Source organism: Lepidochelys kempii, chromosome 1 (genome assembly GCF_965140285.1).
Source record: "Lepidochelys kempii isolate rLepKem1 chromosome 1, rLepKem1.hap1, whole genome shotgun sequence".
Lineage (NCBI taxonomy): Eukaryota > Metazoa > Chordata > Testudines > Cheloniidae > Lepidochelys > Lepidochelys kempii.
This window is the reverse complement of record NC_136380.1, coordinates 8,672,448-8,685,786: the sequence shown is the minus strand read 5'-3', so window position 1 is coordinate 8,685,786 and position 13,339 is coordinate 8,672,448. Positions and strand designations below refer to the sequence as shown.

At 46.4% G+C, this 13,339-nt stretch overlaps 1 protein-coding gene across 1 annotated transcript; it reads right to left on the bottom strand.

The window, feature by feature from the left end:
* Window positions 1–6,183: 6,183 nt before the first annotated feature.
* Window positions 6,184–7,182, bottom strand: LOC140898945 (olfactory receptor 52R1). Its single transcript, XM_073313615.1, has one exon. The coding sequence runs from the start codon at window positions 7,180–7,182 to the stop codon at window positions 6,184–6,186; it is 999 nt and encodes a 332-aa protein (XP_073169716.1).
* Window positions 7,183–13,339: the final 6,157 nt, after the last annotated feature.

Here is a 13,339-nt window from a genome sequence, read left to right as displayed (position 1 = left end):
GTTTACTTTTTGTAATTCTTCAGGGTAAAAAGATCCAGTAACTGTCTCACCCTCGTAGTCTTATAATCGGTATACAGGTCTCTGACCCCTGGTTAAGGCTTCATCCACTATGAATATCTCATCGGTAAATGTCTGTTTGGATAGAATGTAATTTTTGAGGCACACGCCCTTCGCTAAAAATAGCTTTAAAGGCCTTGGATACCTCACCACTCATCTTGTCTCTTAGGCCTAAGGCCCAGGGATATTTGGATAGAATGTCTACCACTGTTAAGATGTACTTAAAATTGCAGTTCTGTTTGGAGAACTGGTGCATATCCACCAAATCTGCCTGCCATTGCGCATCCACTTCTGAAACAATGGTCTTGTTTCTTTTAAAACGTATTCGAGCCGGTTTGTGTAAAGTATAAGCACCCTGGTCTGAAAGCCAAGCTGTTACTTGTCTTCTATTGAAAGTTTTACTGTGCTTTTTGGCCACTTGAAAAAGAGGGTTCACCCCGCCAAAGCTCCCAACTTCCCCGGGGGTGTAATATATTTTCTTTAACAGAGCCGCCTGTGGAGACATGACTGTTACTGGTACCATCTTTTACTAACACAAGTGTGGGTGGGGGACAACATTCATATTAACACATTTAAATAAGTTTTATTAATCGCCTGGTTTAACACAACCTTTTACAACCGCCTGTAAAAATGGGCGCCATGACTCCTAACATGAGGGTGTCTTTGCTGGTTCATTCTTCCATTTTGTCCTTTTCCTCTTGAGATCTGTGTCTCAGACATGAGCAAAAACAGCTGATGCATGATACATTTACTCCCACAGGGCTACTGATGTGTAAGTAAGGACTTCCGGTGGGTGGGGCTAAGGGGTCAAGGGGCGGGGCTAAGGGGTCAAGGGGCGGGGTTAGGTTTTGATTGATGGTAGGGCCCTTATACTACTCATGTTGTACATATCTCTGTGCAGTGAAAGACGGTCTAATTCTGGGTTTATGCTCCAGTAGGGTTGCCAGGCTGGGGAGCTGGGAAATTGTTTTGTTCCTCCATTGTTGGTCTATGAGTGGCTTAGGTAAAGCACTCAGGTAACTCAATTAGGTATGTGGCGCCACCTTCTGTTGTGTTGGGTGATAACAGGGCCCAGAGGGGATGGCTGTGTGTCACCATGAGAGCAGGGGGAGAGGCCAACCCAGCTGAATGGTTTGGGGGCACAGCAGTTCCAACAGCTTCCAGGCACTACCCCAAAACAACACCCTGGCACCCCTGCTTTCACCACTGTTTTATAGTTGCCACAAATCTTGTACAAACTATGTCATGTGAAGTGTCAGTGGAAAAGCTATAGTTTGCTGAATATGATTATCCTCTTTGTATGCATGTCTCATTTTTTTATCTGAAGTTATGAATTTTGACTATGTATCTGTATTTCAAATGTTTTTCCTCCTGTGGTAACTCCCACAAGGTAGTTTACATCCAGTCGAGCCAGTACTTTGTGAATGGACTATTCAAGTTGATGGCCCATCAGTGAGCACAATGGGCCATGGGAGAAGCTTATCCCCACCGGATGGACTTTCCTGTAGACGCTGTAGCCAGAATATGGGTAATGGTCCCTGCTGTAGCTCACTGAAGCACGCAAGGGCATGTGACCATCTCACCGGACTCCATCTTGTGCTTGTACTTTCCCACTAACTGTGCATCTGGCAGAAGTTCCCTGCACCTGGCAGAAGCTATAAAAGGGGAAAGTGATGTCATCACTTGGCCTCACTCCCCCCACAACTCAACACCTCAAAACACAGCTAGAGGAAAAATATTTTAACTGGGGAGTTGGTCCCAAGCTGGAAAGGAGAAATCCTGGCATGTGTATAGAAGATTGGTGAACTGTTTGTACCATCAGGGTGAGATACAAACCCTGTCTACTATGTAGAAGTCAGATTGTGATTTTGCTTCATTTATTCAGGAATCTACCTTGATCTGTACACTTATTAGTTAAAATAACTTAAAATCTATATTTCTGTAGTTAATAAATTGGTTTTATGTTTTTTACCTAAAACAGTGTGTTGTTTGAAATGCAAAAGGGAAATCTGCTCAAGAAGAGGGGCTGGTGCATTGTCCTCTCCACATTGAGACTGGGTGGACTGCATAATAAACTTACACTGGTCAGGTTTCTGACCAAGGCAAGACGGTACCGCTCTGAGGTCCTAAGCTGGAGAGCTGGGGGGAACTGGTTGGAGCCTCTCTATTGTTGGTTCATGAATGGCTGGCGAAAGCATTCATGTAATTCAGCTGGGTGTGTCCCTGCCTGTGAATGTTTGTGTGAGTGGAGGAGTTGGAGGGGTCTGTAGCTTGTCACATAATCACAGTGTGAAAGGGGACTCATATTAGTGTGCAAGAGGGCTCAGTGGTACCCCAATTCTGTGTTGCACTCCGGGGAAGACTGGCACAGTGAGCAGGTTGAAATGCAACCCTTGTTCTGAGTGAGATTTGCACTTCATACACTGGTGTAGAAATTTTAAGTGAGATTTTGAGTGGGGTAGTTGGAGATCAGTCAAAGAGGTGACCAGTTTGTTATTTTCTGTTTGCTTATTTTGGGAAATGGAAGTAGGAACAGAAAAGCAGCAAGATGAGTGAAAACTGAGAAATGATTGTGAAATTGGAGCTATTCAGATTGCAGGCAGTAGAAAAAGAAAAAGAACATAGGAGAATTTTGCAGCTAAAGCCGGCAGAGGCTGCCAGAGAGGAGACTGAACACAGAAAGGCTATGGAGCTAAAACAACAAGAAAGTGAGAAGAAAGAGAGAGAGAGCAGAATTACCAATTTGACTTGCTGGAAAAGCTGAACTAGAACCTTTCCACTCCACTGATTCCCACCTCTCCAAAAATCCTCAAATGGGAACAATTGTGTCCTGCATACAACGAGGCAGGGGATATTGGTGAATATCTTTGAGAGTCTCTGTGTGATACATAAGATTCCTGATGACCAGAAGATGCCCACTTTAGTTGCTAATTTTTCTGGTAAAGCTCTGGATATAGTCAATAAAATGCCAACTGATGATGCTTCAGATTATTGTAAATTCAAAGAAATGGTTTTGAAACAATTTCAGATTTTCCCCTGAAAGATACAGAGTGAAATTTAGGAATCTTAAGGGGGTCCTGGTATGCAACATGGAATGTGTTTAAAAAATTAAAGATATTATGGGAAAGTGGGTAAGGGGCACAGATGTTACAAGATTTGAAGGAATGTTTGACCTAGCTGGTTGGTTAGGAGCACTTCTTAAACACAGGTAAAGATGATGTGAAACAATGTCTATGGGACAAAAAGGTGAAAACTGTGGATGAGATGGCTTCTCTAGCTGATGACTTTGAACAGACACAAGCATCTATTGTGAATAAACTACAGACGGAGGGTTTACACTTGGTGGGAAGCATGGTCCCATTTTACCCCATTCTTCTAATCTCCAACCCGAATCTCCTGTGAAAATGGAAGAGTCCAGGAGGTGCTATCATTGGAATTCCACTGATCACCTGAGGAATAAATGCCCTGTGCTCAAAGAAAGCAGGCAGCAGGTAGCCCAGGCGAATGCTGCTATTCAGAGCACAGAAGCCCCTCAGGCACCTGTCACTTATCATACTAGGTTTGTAAAATTAGCGTTTGTATAACTAGGCATGAAGCACTGAATGGCAGGGAACATCATGGGTGGGAAGATACAGGGGCAGAAATTTTGGTAGTTAGGAGGAGTATAGTACAACAAGGTGACATACTGACAGGACAGACGGCAGGGCTTTTATTGTTTGATGGTTACAAAATCCTTGTGCCTTTGGCTAAAGTGCACATCGAAACCAAATGTTTGGAAGCTGTATTATCAGTGGGGGTAGTAGACGAAACCCCTATTGATATGCTAATTGGCTATTATTTCTTCCATGTAGCTCAGGGTGTTAAAGTGTCCGCATGCAGCAAGAAGGAGCGTTCTGCTGGGACTTCAGAGGAAAAGGGGAAAGCCCCAGGAACTGCTGAAAGAAAGAGACAGAGTCTCCTTGATTCCTCTGCAGGAGGAGGAAGCTGCATGTTTCCAGGGGTGGGGGTGGTTGAGACCAGCTCCTGCCCTTCAGCTGAAGGTAGCGGTGCCTCAGGGAGAAAAAAGTCCATGGTGCTGCCAAACACGGGCCAAACCAAATCTAAGGGAGCATAGGGAGATGTGTTCCAGAGGGGAGCCTAGAGGAGGGAGATAGAATCATAGAAACCACTGAGGAGGTGGGTGTGGGTTCCTTTAACACTGCAGCAGGAGGCAACACCACCCCAGGAAGAAAGGGGGGTGTGGAGCCTGCCACTGAGACAACTGTCCAGGCTGCTAGCTGTGAGCCCTTCACAGCTGACCAGGGGATAGTTCCCACTCTAAAGAGCATAGCGGTAGGTGTCCTAGAGGGGGCCATGAGGAGGAAACTGGGGGAGGAATAGTGGGAGAACAGGAATGTCTGCTCACTGATCACATGGGGGAGGATGCTCAGGACAGAATGGATGATTCAGCATTTGTGCACCCAGGCACCCAACCTGTGGCTCAGGCTTTGAGAGGGAACAGTGTAACTGACCTGCCGGACGGGAGCCATCACACAACTTACCTCTCGGGGATAGAGAGAGGGGTGACGCAGGGTATTCCAATCCAGGTCACAATTTTTCAGGACTTTGTTCCTGACGTGCTTGTGAAAACTAACTCTCTCTCTTGAAGACAGGATGCAGGTCCAACTGAATCGATGGTTGTCTGTGGAAATGCTAATGACCCAACTGACAGAGGGGAGGAGGAAATTCCCAGGGTTGGGAAAACACAGAAAGCAGCTGTGAAGAGACACACCTCTTAGCCCAGAGAGCACAAATCACAACCCTCTAGGAAAGGGGGAGGGGAAGGTCCCAGTGCTGGGAGTGGGGATCACAGGGAAAGTGCAAGGTGTGTGTGTGTGGGGGGGGTGGATTATTTTCATGGGCATAACCCTGGGGTTGGGACCTAGCTCTGCAGAGGGCTGGCCAACATATAAATCCCTCTTACTTCCTTAACTCATCAGACCCTGGCATACCAAGACCCCAAAGATTGCCTGAAATTGAGATCCCTCCTAAAGGGGGCTGATGTTATTGATGTGAACTGTGATCGTATAGATCATAGTTGCAAGCAAGGTCCTATAGTGGCACCAAATCTTGTACAAAGTAGGTTGAGTAAGGTTTCTATAAAAAGGCTGTAATTTGCTGGTTATGATTATGCTGTCTGTATGTGTGTATCATTTTTGTATTTGAAGTTACGAATATTGGCTATGTACTTATATCTCAATGTGTTTGATTCTAAGTAGCATCCGTGAAGCATTTGGTCAGCTTCTCAAGAAAGGACTATTCTGAGTAAGTGCCCAATGAAGAAACACTTAACTGACAAGGGAGCTTGGGAGACTCCAATCCACATCTGAGGAGCCTTCCTGGTAACGTTCAAGATAGCATGTGAGCAATGGCTGCCGCCTGCAAACTGAGTCATGCATGGACATGTGACTTGCCCATGTGACTCCAAGCTCCACCTTTCTGCTGTGATTTTCCACAGTAAGAAGAAAGGGGTATCCTTCCACATGCAGAGGATATGAAAAGCTCTGGAATCCCCTCCATTTTGTCTTCAATCCTGCTTCTGCCCTCTGGAGGAACTGTGCTTGAAACTGAAGCTCTGAACAAAGGACTGAACAAGCCATCCAGGATGGGATCTTTGTACTCCAGAGACTTCATTGGTTTAAATCAGCCGTAGTCCCATCAAGCCTGAAACAAGCCTGAACTTTAATAACACACACATAGCACAAATTCATAACTTCACATACAATGATCGCATGTACAACCCAAGGAGATATCAATGTTTAGTGACAGGGGGAGGAGAGGAAATAGTTGCAGGAGGGGCCTTGAGGGGAAGAGGTAGAGCAGGGGTGGAGCCTGGGGGAAGAGGCAGCGTAGAGGGGTGAGGCCTTAGGCTTCCAGTTACCAGCAATTAGAAAGGTGGCAACCCTATGAGTTGCACATAGACAGATTCCCCAGTTTGTCACGCTGACACAGCACAGTAAGGTGAGGAAAGGATTTAATATCTCTTTGACTGGCCAGTCAGTGATTCAGGGAGGAGGGCCCAGCACTATATCACCAGCTACCTCTGAATGGAGTGTGGTCTGAGAACCAGAGCATCAGGAGAAAACTTTAGGTCCCTTTCTGAGTAAAGAGCTGGAGTAGCCTATCCCGGATCTGTTGGGTCCTCACCCCATAGATGATGGGGTTTAGCATGGGGGGCACCAGGAGGTACATGTTGGACATGAGAACATGGAAATGCAGGGCCACATTGTGCCCAAACCGTTGCGTGAGGGCAGAGAAGAGATGTGGGGTGTAACAGGCTAAGATGACACAGAGGTGGGAGCCGCAGGTCCCAAAAGTCTTGAGGCGGGCATCCTTTGTTGGGAGGCTGAAGATGGCCCTGAGGATCTGGATATAGGACACAGCGATACAAAACACATCCACACCAGTCACCAAGCATGCCACAGCGAGGCTGTAGTAACTACTGATGCGGATATCTGCGCAGGCCAGCTTCACCACAGCTATGTGCTTGCAGAATGTGTAGGGAATGATGTTGGTTCTGCAATATGGCCACTTCCTCACCAGGAAGGGGTAGGGCAATATGAGCATGATGCCACGCAGCACCATGGCCAGGCCAATTTTGGCCACCACAGGGTTTGTCAGGGTGGTGGCATGTCTCAGGGGATCGCAGATGGCCACATAGCGATCAAAAGCCATGGCCACGAGGATCCCAGACTGTATCACAGAAAAGCTGAGAATGAAGTACATCTGGGTGAGGCAGGCACTGAAATTGATCTCCCTGGAATTGAACCAGAAGATGCTCAGCATTTTGGGTAGGACGGCCGTAGACGGGACCAGGTCAGTGATGACCAGCATGCAGAGGAAATAGTACAAGGGTCCATGGAGGCTTGGCTCCCTCTTCACGATGAACAGGATGGTGAAGCTCCCCAGGATGGCTATGGCGTACATGGCACAGAAGGGGATGGAGATCCAGACATGGGCTGCCTCCAGGCCAGGAATGCCCAGCAGGATGAAGGTGGAGGGGTTGTTGAAGTCAGTTGAGTTGGAATCTGACATGGAGTAGGAGAGAAAGTGTCCAACACTGAGGCAGAATGGTGTTTCCTGCATGTACCGTATGTTCCCCTGACTTCCTGTATGAACCCAGGCTGTAGGGCGACAGTCACAGGACAAATACCTGGATGGAGAGACAGTGTTAATATGAGACACTTCATGCACTACTGGAGGCTGTTCTCATTGATGAAGCAGGTTGGTCGCTCCACACACACTGAAAAATGACATTTTCATTATTCAGATAAATGAATTATGAACAACTGACCCTAATAATGCCAATTCCATATTTTATGGTGCTCCCTGTGTCAACAATTCCTACACATCGTGGAGTGGGAAATCTTTATAGGCACCAACAGGAAACACAAGTGGATACTGGTTTTCCCTGATTGTTCCTTAGGCCCTGTCTACACTGTCACCTTTTTTCGCCAAAAGGCAGCATTTGGTGAAGAAATAGTGGAGGTGTGAACACTACAAAGCCACTTTTGATGACACAACTCCTCAGTTTCAGTCATGTAATAAAGGCACCTTAACGAGAGTTGTAAGGCTTTTTATGCAAAAATTTTGTCACTGAAGTGCCAGTGTACACACTGTGCTTGATTTCATCAATGTAATTGGCCTCTGGAAGGCATCCCACAATGCCCATTCTAACCTCTCTGGTCAGGAGTTTCAACTCTGCTGCCCTGCATCCAGGTAAATACTTTCCTCTCCTCCCTATTTAAAGGCCCAGTAATTTTGAAATTCCCCTTCCTGTTTGCTCGGCGTGGAGTGTTCACATCACATCTTCCCAGGTGGCCATGACGGCTCTATGCAGCAAATGGTCTCCCGCTTAGACCACTGTGGAGCTGCTGAATCTGCTCAGTATTTGGGGAGAGGAGGCTGTGCAGTTCCAGCTGTGCTCCAGCTGTAGGAATTTCAGTGCCTAGGGGAAGATTTCTTGCAGCTTGCAGGAAAAGGGCTATGATCGGGACAAGCTGAAGTGCAGAGCAAAGGTGAAGGAGCTGAGGCACACGTACCAGAAGGCAAGGGAGGCAAACAGTTGCTCCTGTGCTGAGCCCCAGACTGCCATTTTTATAAGGAGTTGGATGTTATCCTTGGAAGTGACCCAACTTCCACCACCAAGAGCCCTGTGGATACTTCGGTGGGGCTGGAGCCTACAGAAACTGGACCTAACACAGAGGAGGAAGTCATTCATGAAGAGGTGGAGGCATTAAAAGATGTGCAGCCTATGCCAGGGTTGCCCAGTGCTATGTCCAGTCAGGAGCTGTTCTCCACTCTGCAGGTGTCCAGCCAGTCTCGGCAGTCACAATCAGGTGAGCCAGAAGCAGGAGAGGAGACCCCTGGTAAGTGGTTTTGCTTTGTGAAGTGCAGAGGTGGGCTGAGGGCAGAGAAATGTACAAGGCTGGCAGTGTTTGTGTTTGCTGGGCATTTCCCCAAACAGCTAGGCAGTATGGCAGAACAGGGTTTTGATGCACACCAAGATTTCACTGGAATCCTCCAGAGAGATCTCTAGGAAATCTTCCTGCAGGTACCTGCCAGACCTCTGCTGGAGGTTCCTTGGCAGAGCTTCTTTGTTCCTTCCCCCATTGAGGGACACTTTCTCTCACCATTCTGCAATTACTTGGGCAAGGACCAAGCAGCACACAGGCGAGCAGCATAGGGACTGGGGCAGAAACCGCAAGCATGTAGTAGATGTACCCTTGCTTACCCTCAGGAGAGAGATATCTGCCACAATGACTCCCGCCTGTGGAAAAGGGTTGGAAACTTTTGAGTATTGTCCCCCAAGAAGTGCCGCATGACCCCTTTCACACTGCTTTTCTCCCATGCACAATGTCCCCCGCCCCTGGGAACACTCACCATGCTTGCACTGTTCACAGGCATGTCTGCTTATCAAGGGTCAGCGGGAAAGTGACTGGTGTGTTACCAGCAGTGTATTTTAATGTAGCGTTTCAATGCTGTACATATAGTTAACAATAATGTTTTTGTTTATTGTTACTTATGCTTTACCAGATATGTCCTTGAAAGGAGGCACCCCCTCCACTCCAGCCAAGTGTCTCCACCGGATAAGAAAGCGCCCAAGATGGAGCAAGGAAGATATGTTCTGCAAGGAAGTAGTAGTCCGATGCAGACAAGATGGAATGCAGGCAGTGGAGGGAAAGCGACAAGTCTAGGAGTATAATTAATGCCAGTGAACAACATGGTTTATGGAAAACAGGTCTTGTCAAATAAATCTGATTTCATCCTTTCATGAGAGTACATGTTTGGTTGATCAAGGTAACCAAACAGATGCAATAGACTTCTATTTCTCTGAGGCATTGGATTTAGTATGGGGAAAACATTCAGTTTAAAAAATGAACACCATATCAGTAGATTTTGTTACATGGACGAAAAGCTAGCTTTCTAACAGATCTCAGAAACCAGTTGTCAATGGGCCATTCTCAGCAAATGGAGGTGTTTGTAGTGGGGTTCTGCAAGGATCAGTTCAAGGCTAGATGCTATTCAATATTTTCATCAATCATCTGGAAGCAAATAGATTATTGTTGCAAGTAAAATTTGCAGACTACCCAAAGACTGGCAGAGTGGTTACAATGAGGAGGCCAGGGCAGGCATACCAAATGATCTGGAGCATTTGTTGAGCCGGGCCCATGCAAACAAAATGTTTTAATACTGTGAAATGCAAAGTGATCCTCTCGAAACAGGGAATGCAGGCCAGACACCCAGACTAGGGCACTGTATTATGGAACGCAGGGACCCTGAAAAGGATTTAGGGTTGATTGTGAACAACTAAGTCATCATGAGCTCCCGGTGTGATGCTCTGGTCAAAATGGCTAATGAGATCCTTGGATGCATAATCAGGGGAGTGGTGAGTTGGAGCAGGGGAAGGATTTTACCTCTGTACGTGGCACTGATGAAACTGACTGCGTGAAGTTCTGGGGTACCGATTTCAAAAAGGATGTTGTAAAATTGGAGAGGGTGCAGAAAAAAACCCACAAAAATGACTGGAGACTGGAGAGGATGCCTGACAGAGAAAGATTAAAAGAGCTTCATCTATTTATCTCATCAAAAAGACAATCAAGCAGAGAATTCCATGGGGAAAAAACAGTGGGTGCTAAGCGGCTCTGTAATCTCGTTTAGAAAGGCAGAGGAAGACCCAATGGCTAGAAGCTGAAGCCAGACAAAGTCCAATTGGAAGTAAGGGCCAAATGATTAGCAGTCGGTGTGATTAATCTTTGGGACAAACTGCAAAGGGAAGTGGTGGATTCTCCAAAGCCCCATGTCTGCAGATCCAGACTGGATGCTTTTCTGGAAAAATCTGCTTGAGGGCTTGTCTACACTTAAAACACTACAGCAGTGCTGCAAAGTGCTGAAGTGTAGACACTACTTACATGGATGACAGGGGTTCTCCCGTCACTATAGGTAATTCACCTCTCTGAGAGATGGTAGCAAGGTCGATGGAAGAATGCTGTTTATATTGGGGTTAGGTTGAATACAGCGACATATCTCAGGGGTGTGGATTCTTTTGCTGTTGGAAAAAAAGCAAATTCACTGTTGGGTTGCATTAACAGAGGCATAGCATGCAAGTCATGGTAGGTGATAGTACCACCCTACTCAGCACTGGTTAGGTCTCAGTTGGAGTGCTGTGTGCAATTTTGGTCACCGCTGTCTAGTAAGGATGTAAAAAAACTGGAAAGGATCCAGAGGTGAGCGAGAAAGATGATCCAAGGGATGGAATGCAAACTGTATGAGCAAAGGCTGAAGGAACTGGGTATGTTTAGTTTGGAAAAGAGGAGATTAAGGACAGACACGATAGCAGCCTTCAAGTATTTGAAAGGCTGCCATAAAAAAGATGGAGAAAATTTGTTTCTCTCTTGAGACAGAGGGCAGGACAAAAGGCAATGGGTTCAAAGTACAGCAGAGCAGATTTAGGATTAAATCTCAGGGAAAACTCCCTCACTGTAAGAACAGCAGGACAATGGAACAGACACCTAGGCAGGTTGTGGAAGCTCCTTCACTGGAGGTTTTCCAAAGGAGGCAGGATAGCATCTGTCCTGGATTGTTTAGACACAACAAATCCTGCATCTTGGCAGGGGGTTAGACTAGCTGATCCTTGAAGGTCCCTTCTCACCCTGTGGCTCTATGATTCTACAATGTAAAATCCTAGTGTAGAATAGGTCTTAGTCAAACACAAAGTTTTGGAGCTCAGTACAGGGGTAACTGTATTAAATTTCATGGCTTGTGTTATACAGAAGGTCACACAAGATGATCTCATTGTCCCTTCTGATCTTAAACCCTGTGAATCTATCGATAAAGAAAGTAGGTCAGGCACATGAACAAGGGAACATTCAATTACCTCGAAAGTCTGAATAGATAACACTGAGAAAGGGAAATTATTTACTTAATCCATATTTGGCCAGTGGAACTCCTTGCCACACACATTATTGGAGCAAAGAGCATAGCTGAATGGGATTCACAAATGCAGGTGGTGCTGGTGGCTCCACCGTTAGTTAAGGCTGTTGTTAGAGGGCTTATCCCTTCTCCCTCCCATTCCCTGGTCCTTCTCATATGAAGAGAGAGCAGCAAAACCCAAAGTCCGAAGGTGCAAACAATTTGATGTTTATTGGGATGAATTTCCCTCAAGTAATGATTCCAATTTCTTTCCTTTCCACTTCTGATGTCACAGAGCCTTGCCTGTGTCCCTGTTCCCATTTCCCTGTTCCCAATCCCACCCCCCCTTATAAAAAAAGAACCAATCACAGAGCCAGACAGAGATTATACAGACAAACAATAGGGAAATGGGGACTACAGTGATAGAACAACAAAGAAATGAGGGATTTTGCACCCCAGCTATTGATAAGTGAGTTCTTGCCTAACAGGAGGCTATCAAGCTAAGTTTTCTTTAAATCTTCCAGGCTCTTCCCTTTCTCTGGAGAGGATAGATTGGATCATCTTTTTAACAGCCCAAAACTGCCTTATTTCAGTGTGACTGGTGAGGACGTGACTGTTCACTTTCCAGCTTATGGCTGCCCCTGCTCTTTAGCCAAAGGCCTTAGCCTAAGAACAAGGCCTTAGACTATCATAGCGAGAGAAGGCCTATAAACAGGCAGACTGATTTTGATTCTTGTTTTGTACCTCTATAACTAGCTAAGTGATAAGAATACACCTAAATTCTTAAAGTATAGGCCTTTGCAGACAGGCCTGAATATCTATATGCTAATAGCTGTCTGACATCTTCAGTTAGGAGATCTCATTTTCAGTTTGCCAAACTTTAACTGTTTGGACTGAAATTTCCCACACTGGGTGTCTGCTTATGGCTGAATTGTTTTTTTGAAAGTTTCAGGCATAACAGTTCAGCCGACTTCTCAAATGAAACCAGAAGAAAAGACGTCTTGCCCATGTTGAAAAATGCATATATTTATTCCAGTGAGGAGCCCTAGCCCCTCCATGCTTTCTCTCAGAAAGTCAGGTGAGAGCCATCCCCGTTAACAGCCAGAGGCCTGAAATGCAAGAGGAGGAGGGAGAGTCCCTGTGCATTAGCTCACACACAGCTGGCTCCTGAGGTCTTTACTCAGTTTTTACTCCAAGGGGAGTTTTGCCTCAGTGGGGCCTGAAAACATATGGGCCACAGCCTCAGAATTTGGCCTTGTATTGTCCTTCTACTGTCACCTTTCATCCTGAAGGATCCTGTGCGCCACTGAAATGCAGCCACATCGGGGCTGGAGCCCATCAGCCGGGGCAGAGCAAAGAGGGAGATTTTGGCCAGTGATATTGGAGCAAACACATCCTCTGTGGCAAGGACCCCAGCATGTTTAATGGCTGCGCAGTGCGGAAAGGACCACAGACCTATTCTCTATCCCATAACGCCCACATTGCACTGGGTTTGTCGAGCAGGTGAGCTCCTCAGCAAGAGATGGGTACCTGTGAATTCTGAGCCAGACGTGTCTTCCCTGGGAATCCCCTGCAGGCAGCCGTTTCCCCCATCTCTCTCACCCCGGCATCTGCAGCAGCATCCCACGCCGAGAGCCGACACAGAGGCATACACCCTTTATAATATAGCTGTGTGCAATCCCAGGGGGGTTCGCTCAGCCTCTAGGGGAGAAGCAGCATCTAAACAGAAACAGGCTGGACACCGGAGACACTTCAGCTAATGTCTCTCTTTCAGGGTCTGCGCTTCTGTGCTGTTTATCCAGCTTCAGGAGTAAACAGTTATTAAGGGACC

Excerpts from the sequence above, each read along its gene's own strand:
- LOC140898945 (XM_073313615.1), bottom strand. The coding sequence starts at position 7,182 with ATGCAGGAAACACCATTCTGCCTCAGTGTTGGACACTTTCTCTCCTAC.